At 42.1% G+C, this 12,048-nt stretch overlaps 1 long non-coding RNA gene, 2 other non-coding genes and 1 gene segment (V, D, J or C); 2 read left to right on the top strand and 2 right to left on the bottom strand.

Moving 5' to 3' along the window:
- Nucleotides 1–2,641: 2,641 nt before the first annotated feature.
- LOC121311528 lies at nucleotides 2,642–10,533 on the bottom strand. Of its 2 annotated transcripts, none has more exons than XR_005949309.1 (3): nucleotides 10,508–10,533; nucleotides 5,697–5,700; nucleotides 2,642–2,727 (listed from the first exon to the last, which is right to left on the bottom strand). It is a non-coding gene; the product is annotated as an uncharacterized LOC121311528 (long non-coding RNA). The 2 variants fall into 2 exon arrangements; XR_005949308.1 differs by lacking the exon at nucleotides 5,697–5,700 and adding an exon at nucleotides 4,408–4,411 and having other exon boundaries at nucleotides 2,643–2,727; nucleotides 10,508–10,523.
- LOC121311527 lies at nucleotides 6,345–10,723 on the top strand. The segment is given in 2 exon segments: nucleotides 6,345–6,443; nucleotides 10,401–10,723. Coding segments are annotated over 2 exon segments (369 nt in total).
- Nucleotides 8,000–8,082, bottom strand: trnal-cag. The gene has a single exon. It is a non-coding gene; the product is annotated as a tRNA-Leu (tRNA).
- On the top strand, nucleotides 8,647–8,719 carry trnaa-agc. Its single transcript has one exon. It is a non-coding gene; the product is annotated as a tRNA-Ala (tRNA).
- Nucleotides 10,724–12,048: the final 1,325 nt, after the last annotated feature.

The raw sequence follows: 12,048 nt of genomic DNA, 5'->3' as shown, positions 1-12,048 counted from the left end.
GATAATAATAAGATTTGTTTGACACATTTCTCCAGCCCCTCTGTCTCTGTAGAGGGATTAAAGTGTGCAGTGTTTCTGGGAGTCAGCAATATAAACAAGCTGCTTTAAATAATGCAGAAAAATGTATGCTAATGTCCAGGGCTTCACTTCCTATTAACTCTGCTGCAGTGCAGATAGGAGCAGGAGGAGAGGTAGCCTGTCTGCTGGTTACAACACTTTCTTTCTTTCAATAAGCACATGTGGCAGAGCAAAGCTCTGCCCTTTTTAAATTGGCAGGAATGGGGTTAATTTCCCTCCCTGGGTTTATTATGTTCAGGTGGCTGGGGTTGATTAGTTGATTAGGTTAATTAATGATCAATCAGCGCCCAGCCACCTGACATAAAAGGAGGCCTCTGCTTCTCATGCAGAGGAGGGAGCTGAGGTTTTGGTTTTGGTTTTGGTAAATTTGAATCCAGTGAAGGCATTGCCCAGCCTGGAAACCTTGTTTTTGTAAGCTTCTTTTTCTGTTGTGGGCTTTTTTTTTTTTTGTTTAAATCCCTTTATTTTGCCCTATGCACTTTTCTGTCCAGGGAAGATTCACCATCTCCAGAGACAATTCCAACAGCATGCTGTGTTACTGGGCCAGCCTGAAGACTGAAGACTCTGCCCTGTATTACTGTGCTCGAGACCCACAGTGAGAAAATCAATGCAGGAGCCGTACAAAAACTATCCCTTTAGATACAGGACTGCATGGAAAGGAAAGAAGAGCAGACATCGGCAAAGGCAGGAAAAGCAGCAGCTGAAGAAATGTAAGCTGCATCAGCCTTTATTAAATGCTGGAGGACCCGGCCAGCCTCTTCCCCTGGTGTTCCTGGTGCGGGAAGGAGGACCATCGTTGGCGGTCCTGCCCAGACGTGCCATTGAGTTCAGGATGGTGCATTACTTGTGAGGAGGATTGGCTCACAACCAGGCCCAGGAAGAGGTTAGTGTTCACCCCAGGCATCAGGGGCCACCCCACTTACCTCCAGCACCACCACCTTCACCACCGTCCCAGGAGATCTATGGTCTCTTCAATGTGATGCACCCTGAGTCTCTCAGACCTCAGTCCACGAAGCCTCCCCATAGTTATCAACACTCTGTGGCAGAGGTGGATGGTGGGAACAGTGGGAGGAACAACACCACCCAGCGTCCTCCCCATGAGGTTGCCCTCATGGTGCCAGTTAATTACCTGGCGGTAGACATGGGAGATCCACCGGTCACTCCAATCAATCTTTATTTTAGGTATAGACCTTTCAGGTGGAGTTCCCCAGAGCCAGAGAGGGGTGAGGAGCTGCCGTCGCTCCCCCAGCACAGAGAGGGGTGAGGAGCTGCCGTCGCTCCCATTAGCCAGAGAGGGAGGAGCCGCCGCTCTCAGAGCCCAGAGGGGAGGAGCCGCCGCTTCATTTCTAGGAGCCAGAGAGGGAGGAGCCGCCGCTCTCAGAGCCCAGAAGGAGAAGCTATGGCCCAAGGATGCCTGCCTTGCACCGCCCAGGGACTCCATGCCTGTGCTCCGCTCAGAGGAGTAGATCAGGATCTCCTGGGGTTGCCTGCTGCTCACCATGGGCCCTTACTTTGCATCGCCTGGGGTTGCCTGGTGCGTCAAATGTTTTTGTTTCCTAGGGTTGCCGAGGGTCCGCTAACTCCTCCTCCGCCACCCAGAGTAGTTAATGATGCCATTGGGTCCGCCAGCAGAGGGAGATGGGCTGCAGTTACCTGTACTACCTTGGAGATCCGCTTTGCCCCTTCAACCAAAGTAAATCTTGGGGCTTACACTCCAACATCAACCCCGCCCACCACTCTCCCACCATAACAGCCCACCCAATTGACATAATTGGACTCCATGCACAGGACGAATGGGGCAGTTGACCGATTGCCTTCTCATTGAGTGCTTGGGCAGGTATGGGCAGCACTTTTCATTTCCTGACACTAGATGGCAGTGTCTCCCACAGAATGGCGGCACTGTAACAGTATAAAGATCTGACACATGCGCATTACTGAGCTTCACAGTAACAGTGAGATCAGCCTGCTGTTCTGCCTGCAAAACACAGTCACACTTCACCACCTCAGCAGCTTCATAGGACACAGAGAAGTCAAGAAGCATTTAGGGTTTATTGGTTGTTTTTGGTTGGATATTGTTAAAAATACAGCAAACAAAAAACCCAACTATCTACCCCTTTCTTTATGAACATAATGTTTGTGTTTTGCCGCTGATCAGCACTGTTCCAAGGTTGTGGATTTCCCCAGCCCCTCTATCATAGTCGAGGGATTCCAGTGTGCAGTGATTCTGGGAGTCAGCAATATAAACAAGCTGCTTTAAATAATACACAGAAACGTATGCAAATGTCCAGGGCTTCACTTCCTATTTAACTCTGCTGCAGTGCAGATAGGAGCAGGAGGAGAGGTAGCCTGTCTGCTGGTTACAACACTTTCTTCTTTCAATAAGCACAATACTGCAGTACAATGGGGATTTTAACAGCTCTCTGTATAATAATGACAGCTCTATCAAGTAAGTATGTGACACTTGTGGAAATTAGCCTGCATTGATTCTGTATATTACTTGATGTTTTAGCAGTAGTTACTGTACATTGTTTGCTATTTTCCTCCAGGTGTCTGGTCTGATGTAGTGTTGACTGAGTCCGGAGCAGGAGTTGCAAAGCCTGGAGGGTCCCATAAACTGTCCTGTAAAGCCTCTGGATTCACATTCAGCAGCTATGCTATGGACTGGGTTTGACAAGCTCCTGGAAAGGGTCTGGAATGGGTGGCTGAGATTAGCAGCAGTGGTGGTAGTTATACATACTATGCCCCGTCTGTCCAGGGAAGATTCACCATCTCCAGAGACGATTCCAACAGCATGCTGTATTTACAAATGAACAGCCTGAAGACTGAAGACTCTGCCCTGTATTACTGTGCTCGATACTCACAGTGATGCAATCAAACCAAGCAGCCGTACAAAAACCCCTCTCTTCAGGACTGCAGCACTGATCACTCATAGCTTCTGCTTTCTTTTTCATGGTTGAGTTGTGCCAGATCAACCACGAGATTCAGACTGTTTGTCTGTTAGAGCACCACTCTGTGAATTTCGAAGAAAACAAAAGTGGCAACTCCCCAGCCATGCAAACAATCAGCTGAGCAAAATCTATATGAAGCCCCAGTCGCCCCCCTATCTGTGATGATACAGGAATGGAAAGCACACATGGGTTATGAAGAGAGAGGGAAGGAAATTCAATCTGTTCATCCTGGAGTTCGTAAACAAACCCAGAAGGAGTTTGCGCAAAACAATAAAGACGACAGTCTGGGAGAACATTTCTATGACAAGTTTTGTCAATTTATATGACAGAAAAAGAAGCAGAAAGAGTTACTTTAGGAATGCTTAATATTATAATGTGGCTTATTTATATAATATTTGCATTTTACGATAAAATTGATAAGATATGTATGCATTTATTATTATTATTATTATTATTGTTATTATTATTATTATAACAAACCCAATCCTTAAGCAACATCCAATAACTAGTATTTTTTGACTGAAATACAAATAAACTACCCTGAACAGTATAAGTCTCCAAAACAGTAGGATTGCGCGACAGAACCAAGAAAAATCGCTGGGTAAGTCAGGATTGTTTACAACAAATAGAACATATGAAGACAATTAAACCAGAAGACAGAGTTCAAATAGCAGATGTTATTGAATATGTGTGGAATATTATACTTGAGACAGATGGATCAAACATTTGGAGTACATGAGTTTTAAGCAGACAGCATTTGAACCCTTCAAAATGTTTACCACCGAGTCCATCAGGCAGTCCTTAGAAAAAGAAAAAAAAAAATGTCCATGAAACAACCTCCAATACTTCAAAAGTCCCAAAATATTATCCAATCCGTATTGCGAATATAGTTGAAACAGAAAAGCTGAAAAACAAAACAAAAATGAAACTTCTGTGCTGGGTGCTCGTTAATCCCCAATAAATAAACAAAAAGGATAATACTCCAAAACAGTCGGAACAGCCCAGATAATCCAGCAGAAAAGAAAATAAGATTCCTCCCCATTAGTGGATCTCACCCAGTTCTTCCTTGGTCCTGTAGAGCTTGGATTTTCCAACCAGGTAAGAAGACAAAAAGTGATGATAAACTGGATTAGTCACTGTTGTTGCTCTTAGGATCCATATAAACAGTTTGAATGATGTGGATAGTTTCAGTTTGGCAGGAGATTAGATAACTGGTTAATTTAAACTGGAAAAATGGCAGATTAGAGAAAATACTGTTTCTAACAACCAAAAGATTATTGCTTCCTGATTTCTCCTTTACAGACCAGCAACCTCCCTCTTCAAACACTCTGCATCCACAAAAAACCACACCCAAAAAAGAATCACCCCAGCGAAAAAGAACCAACCTCCCCACCAGCAAGTAATAGTCCTATTTAAAGAGCCACCAATTAAGATACTTAGACTTAATGATACATCAAGCCCAATAAGACCTTTGCGAAGGCAATTAAGGAAAACAGCTGAATCTAAATGGAATGTCCATGAGGCAATTAAAGGAAAGATCCTCAGTTAAAACAAGAGAGAAAGTCCAGTGCAGAGATAAACCCCTACCAAAAGTTAACAGTAAATTGAAATAGCTTCACCTAATTTTACCTTATGGAATCTGAAAGGCCCACTTTAAAAATGAGAACAAAATTACTTATTTAGCAATTGAACAGAGAATTAAATTAACCTGGCCAGGTATTCTGATACTCAATTAAGAGCGGCATGCAGAAAATTACTTATGCTGCGTTCATGTAGCTAGTGCATTATTATTATTATTATTATTATTATTATTATTATTATTATTATTATTAGTGCCCTGCATATGTATTGGGACAGTGAAGTCAAAATTGCTATTTCTGCTGTACACTCAAGCAATATCAATCTCCTTATTTAAATCTAATGGAATATGCAGTTCCCTTGCTGAAGAGGAGACTGAATTCAGAAACTCCCCAAAACAAGCAACAGCTGGAAATGGCTGCAGTAAAGGCTTGGTAAAGCATCTCAAAGGAGGTTACCAAGAGTTTGGTGATGCCAATGGGTCGCAGAGTCACTTCTGTTATTGTATGCAAGGGATTTGCAACTAAATACTCACTTTTATGCTTCCTATAGTTGCTTTAAGTTGAATTGTCCCAATACTTCTGCTCACATAAAATGGGGGGATGGACCTCTGAGCTTCTCTTAGCTGGTAAAACATGTATGTATTGAAACAGCCAGAAATAAAAGGTGACATTCTGTACTTTTGCCTCATATTCATCTTTTCCTCGTATTTTCATATTGCTTGAGTGTACAGCAGAAATAGCAATTTTGACTTTACTGTCCCAATAATTATTGAAGGCTGTAGGTTTAAAAAATACAAGACTTTGAACAAGCAGGGAGAGAGTGAATAAAGGGATCCAAAGAAAACATTGGTCCTGTTTCAATGTGTATTCAGTTTATTGTTCCTGAGCTCATAATAAAGCCTATTGCAAATGGTTTGAGGCTTTTGAGAGTTTGCTAAGCGTGATTTACAGCACTTCAGACGCTGCAGTTCTCTTCTTCTGACAGCAGATGGCAGTGTCTCCCTCAGAATGGCAGCGCTGGAAGAGATTACAGTTCAATGTGAAAACACTGCAGGCTGTGTATTACTGAGCTCCAGAGTAACAGTGAGACCAGCCTGCTGTGCTTCCCTGCAGAACAGATTCACACTCACCCACCTCATCAGCTCAGTGCATGGAATATCTGCTTTGAACACATTTCTCCAGATCTCTTACAAGCAGGATGAAGGAGATGGAATTAAAACAGTTTACCTGTGAATTCTCCAAAGAAATATTGGAAAAAGCTTCTTTCCTAAAATCATTAAGGGGTGTGTATTTAAAGCACGATGACTGTGCCAGCTACCCTTTAAACAATGATCTGTGTGAATCAATCAGGGCCCAGTTGTTTGCTGATAATCTGTGCTAATGGGCTGATTGTTCTATTAGTGCTCAATACACAGTCTAGGCTGAGTCTAAATTGACACATGGGACTCAATTAAAGATGAGAAAATCCCTCCTTGAAATACTCAAGGTCCTGATTATGAATGAGAAATGATCAATCATAAAACACATGACTTGAGTGGATGAGAATAATAAGATTTGTTTGACACATTTCCCCAGCCCCTCTATCATAGTCGAGGGATTCCAGTGTGCAGTGATTCTGGGAGTCAGCAATATAAACAAGCTGCTTTAAATAATGCACAGAAACGTATGCAAATGTCCAGGGCTTCACTTCCTATTTAACTCTGCTGCAGTGCAGATAGGAGCAGGAGGAGAGGTAGCCTGTCTGCTGGTTACAACACTTTCTTCTTTCAATAAGCACAATACTGCAGTACAATGGGGATTTTAACAGCTCTCTGTATAATAGTGACAGCTCTATCAAGTAAGTGTGTGACAGTTGTGGAAATTAGCCTGCATTGATTCTGTATATTACTTGATGTTTTAGCAGTAGTTACTGTACGTTGTTTGCTTTTTTCCTCAAGGTGTCAGGTCTGATGTAGTGTTGACTGAGTCCGGAGCAGGAGTTGCAAAGCCTGGAGGGTCCCATAAACTGTCCTGTAAAGCCTCTGGATTCACATTCAGCAGCTACTGGATGAGCTGGGTTCGACAAGCTCCTGGAAAGGGTCTGGAATGGGTGGGCTACATTAGCAGTGCTGCTGGTAGTAGTACAAGCTATGCCTCGTCTGTCCAGGGAAGATTCACCATCTCCAGAGACAATTCCAACAGCATGCTGTATTTACAAATGAACAGCCTGAAGACTGAAGACTCTGCCCTGTATTACTGTGCTCGTGACCCACAGTGATGCAATCAAACCAAGCAGCTGTACAAAAACCCCTCTCTTCAGGACTGCAGCACTGATCACTCACAGCTTCTGCTTTCTTTTTCATGGTTGAGTTGTGGCAGATCAACCATGAGATTCAAACTTTTTGTCTGTTAGAGCACCAGAACCCACTCCCCCCCTTGAAATAAAGTTGATTGATGTCTAGTTGAATTGCAGGTTTCCTGTGGCAGTGCCGTTTTGAAACATTATGGCTGTGTTTTCGTGGCTGAGGTTTCTGATGGTGGAGCAGAGCACTGGCTTCGCTTTCTGAAGCTGCTTTTGCAGATTTGCAGTTTCTTCGAAGGTTTCCTGCTGATTTTCGACTATTGCCGGCTGATGGACACTCAAAAGATGTGAAGAGCATTCTCCTTTGTTGGACAGAGACGGGGGCAGTGATTGTTTATAGAGGCCTTGTTCTTGGTGTGCTGTTAGAGCCATTACTTCACGACTTTGTTGTGGTTCTGAGAGTTGACAGTTAACCGGATCTTCTTTCTGGCGGACTGATACCCTCAGGTTCTTTCACGCTGAGCTTGTCGCGTCCAAGCGTCAGCGTCCAGCGTATTGTGACGCCGTCAACGTGCTTTCACACTAAAGGCGTTGAAATGATGAGAAGGCGTGAAACGGCAAAGCTGTGACGCACAAGAAGCCGAGCTGTATTATTATTAAATAATATAATTATTAAATACTACTCGTTCATGTGTATGATAGAGCACTGTCCCTAAAAATAAAAACAACAGCCATAGTTAAAACAAATAAAGAACACAAATAATAAGAAAATATCGGAATAATAATAATAATAATAATAATAATAATAATAATAATAATAATAATAATAATAATAATAATAATAATAATGACCCTACTGCTGACTGTTTAACACGCAACAAAGACTGAGACAAAACTGCAAGTAACAGAAGCAGGGGTTGGTTAGTAGTTAGTTGTAGTTAGTTTCCAGTGTGTGCGTGTGTGTGTTGGTCTGTTTTACGCTTGATTTGCATACATGCTTTAGACTGTTTATCATTTAAAAACTGAAACAGATTTACACCAAATTGGTGTAAAACTAGACCACGATATATTAGTTATAGAAAGAAATAAACAAAACCAAAAGAAAGTTGTTTTGTCAGAAGTGGGATTCGAACCCACGCCTCCAGAGGAGACTGCGACCTGAACGCAGCGCCTTAGACCGCTCGGCCATCCTGACTTACTGCTTGATTCACTAATAATGTGTGTAGTCTTTGACAGTAATGTGTTTCTGACGTACTATAAAAGGCACTCATCATCATAAAATAATAAATAAGAGTATTTCACACTTTGAGGAGTGAGTGGCTCTTAGAAGAGCCTTTGCGTTTCAGGGTGCTTTCTCGAAGGGTCTTGCAGTTTAAATGCGTTCTCCTCGGATGCGGCGGGCCAGCTGGATGTCTTTGGGCATGATGGTGACTCTCTTGGCGTGAATGGCACACAGGTTGGTGTCCTCAAACAGCCCGACCAGGCAAGCCTCGCTAGCCTCCTGCAGCGCCGTTATCAACCTCTTGAAGACAGATTTTAAAACCCTATACAGTGACAAGCAGCCGATACCGCAGAATATATAGAGGATCCGAACTGCTCTGATAGTATATGAGACACGTAGTATAGTATATGGTATATTTCTCTGACAGCCGCTGGAAGGGCTGCTTGCGGATCAGCAGCTCGGTGGATTTCTGATAGTGGCGGATCTGTAGCGGTGAGGTTTCTTCATGGCGCCGGTAAGGATAAAGTGATCATCGGAGGGGAATTAGCTCAAATGGTAGAGCGCTCGCTTAGCATGCGAGAGGTAGCGGGATCGATGCCCGCATTCTCCACATGAGTTTTTCTTCTTCTAAATGATTCATCTATTGCAATCAAAAGCTTGCAAAACTCCAATTATGCTCCAATAGACAGAATTAGAAACGCATCCATTCATTCACTATATGGAATATATAAACAATGTGTTTTTCCAACGTCAGTGTGGCAAAGTTGAGGTTGAAGAGGATATAAACAATGTGTTTTTCCAACGTCAGTGTGGCAAAGTTGAGGTTGAAGAGGAAAAAGCAACGGGGATATAAATGCAACTCTAGAAAAATGCACTGAGTAAAGGAGCGCACACGACCCGATGAATAGCCATTGGAGCAGGCATGAAATGTACTATACCGTAACGGCGCGGCGGCGGGACAGCGCTGCACAGACTGAGACAAAACTGCAAGCAACAGAAGCAGCGGGCAGAGCTCTTGGACTGTGTAATTAGATGCCATTGTGTGTGTGTGATTTGCATACATGCTTTAGATTAAAAAATGAAACACATTTACACAAATTGGTGTAAAACTAGACCACTATACATTAGTTACAAAGAGGTTGACAAGTTTTGTCAATTTATATGACAGAAAAAAGAAGCAGAAAGAGTTACTTCAGGAATGTTTAATATTATAACGCGACTTCTTTATATAATATTGATATTTGACAATAATTCATTTCTGCAATGGCACCACATTGATGGATAATTCTCTGTTCAGGGGTGCTGAGATATGGAGTTATCAAGGAGTCTCATCTTCTATATTTTAGCAGCTAACCAAAATAAAAACTGCTAAACAAGGGAAGGGTTTGTTTGTCTTGTTTTAAGCTCTTTCACTCGATACAAAGCTCTAGTAACTCCAGTATTAGTTTGCTCAGGATTTCCACAGACTGCTCCTCCTCCCTGGTGTAGCTGCAAATGAACAGCCTGCAATCTGGAGACTGCTGTACCAGCGCATTGTCTCTTTCCTTCTCATTGAGTGCTATTGCTTTACATGCAGCACTTCTCATTTCCTGACACTAGATGGCAGTGTCTCCCACAGAATGGCGGCACTGAAACAGTATAAAGATCTGACACATGCGCATTACTGAGCTTCACAGTAACAGTGAGATCAGTCTGCTGTTCTGCCTGCAAAACACAGTCTCACTTCACCACCTCAGCAGCTTCGTAGGACACAGAGAAATCAAGAATCATTTAGGGTTTATTGGAAACATTTTATGGTTGGATATTGTTAAAAATACCCCAAACAAAAAACCCAACTATCTACCCTTTTCTTTCTCTAAAATATGAACATAATGTTTGTGTTTAAAATGCCGCTGATCAGCACTGTTCCAAGGTTGTGGATTTCCCCAGCCCCTCTATCATAGTCGAGGGATTCCAGTGTGCAGTGATTCTGGGGGTCAGCAATATAAACAAGCTGCTTTAAATAATGCACAGAAACGTATGCAAATGTCCAGGGCTTCACTTCCTATTTAACTCTGCTGCAGTGCAGATAGGAGCAGGAGGAGAGGTAGCCTGTCTGCTGGGTACAACACTTTCTTCTTTCAATAAGCACAATACTGCAGTACAATGGGGATTTTAACAGCTCTCTGTATAATAATGACAGCTCTATCAAGTAAGTATGTGACACTTGTGGAGATTAGCCTGCATTGATTCTGTATATTACTTGATGTTTTAGCAGTAGTTACTGTACGTTGTTTGCTTTTTTCCTCAAGGTGTCCGGTCTGATGTAGTGTTGACTGAGTCCGGAGCAGGAGTTGCAAAGCCTGGAGGGTCCCATAAACTGTCCTGTAAAGCCTCTGGATTCACATTCAGCAGCTACTACATGAGCTGGGTTCGACAAGCTCCTGGAAAGGGTCTGGAATGGGTGGCTTACATTAGCAGCAGTGCTGCTGGTAGTAGTACAAGCTATGCCCCGTCTGTCCAGGGAAGATTCACCATCTCCAGAGACGATTCCAACAGCATGCTGTATTTACAAATGAACAGCCTGAAGACTGAAGACTCTGCCCTGTATTACTGTGCTCGATACTCACAGTGATGCAATCAAACCAAGCAGCCGTACAAAAACCCCTCTCTTCAGGACTGCAGCACTGATCACTCATAGCTTCTGCTTTCTTTTTCATGGTTGAGTTGTGCCAGATCAACCACGAGATTCAGACTGTTTGTCTGTTAGAAAACCACTCTGTGAATTTCGAAGAAAACAAAAGTGGCAACTCCCCAGCCATGCAAACAATCAGCTGAGCAAAATCTATATGAAGCCCCAGTCGCCCCCCTATCTGTGATGATACAGGAATGGAAAGCACACATGGGTTATGAAGAGAGAGGGAAGGAAATTCAATCTGTTCATCCTGGAGTTCGTAAACAAACCCAGAAGGAGTTTGCGCAAAACAATAAAGACGACAGTCTGGGAGAACATTTCTATGACAAGTTTTGTCAATTTATATGACAGAAAAAGAAGCAGAAAGAGTTACTTTAGGAATGCTTAATATTATAATGTGGCTTATTTATATAATATTTGCATTTTACGATAAAATTGATAAGATATGTATGCATTATTATTATTATTATTATTGTTATTATTATTATTATAACAAACCCAATCCTTAAGCAACGTCTAATAACTAGTATTTTTTGACGGAAATACAAATAAACTACCCTGAACAGTATAAGTCTCCAAAACAGTAGGATTGCGCGACAGAACCAAGAAAAATCGTGGGGTAAGTCAGGATTGTTTACAACAAATAAAACATATGAAGACAATTAAACCAGAAGACAGAGTTCAAATAGCAGATGTTATTGTATGTGTGTGGAATATTATACTTGAGACAGATGGATCAAACATTTGTACAAGAATTTTAAACAGACAGCATTTGAACCCTTCAAAATGTTTACCACAGTCCATCAGGCAGTCCTTAGAAAAAGAAAAAAAAAAAAATGTCCATGAAACAACCACCAATACTTTAAAAGTCCCAAAATATTATCCAATCCGTATTGCGAATGTAGTTGAAACAGAAAAGTTTGAAAAACAAAACAAAAATGAAACTTCTGTGCTGGGTGCTCGTTAATCCCCAATAAATAAACAAAAAGGATAATACTCCCAAAACAGTCGGAACAGCCCAGATAATCCAGCAGAAAAGAAAATAAGATTCCTCCCCATTAGGGGATCTCACCCAGTTCTTCCTTGGTCCTGTAGAGCTTGGATTTTCCAACCAGGTAAGAAGACAAAAAGTGATGATGATAACTGGATTAGTCACTGTTGTTGCTCTTAGGATCCATATAAACAATTTGAATGCTGTGGATAGTTTCAGTTTGGCAGGAGATTAGATAACTGGTTAATTTAAACTGGAAAAATGGCAGATTAGA

This window comes from Polyodon spathula, unplaced genomic scaffold (genome assembly GCF_017654505.1).
Source record: "Polyodon spathula isolate WHYD16114869_AA unplaced genomic scaffold, ASM1765450v1 scaffolds_3257, whole genome shotgun sequence".
Taxonomy (NCBI): Eukaryota; Metazoa; Chordata; class Actinopteri; order Acipenseriformes; family Polyodontidae; genus Polyodon; species Polyodon spathula.
The sequence above is the reverse complement of the archived record's forward strand: the minus strand, read 5'-3'. Positions and strand labels throughout refer to the sequence as shown.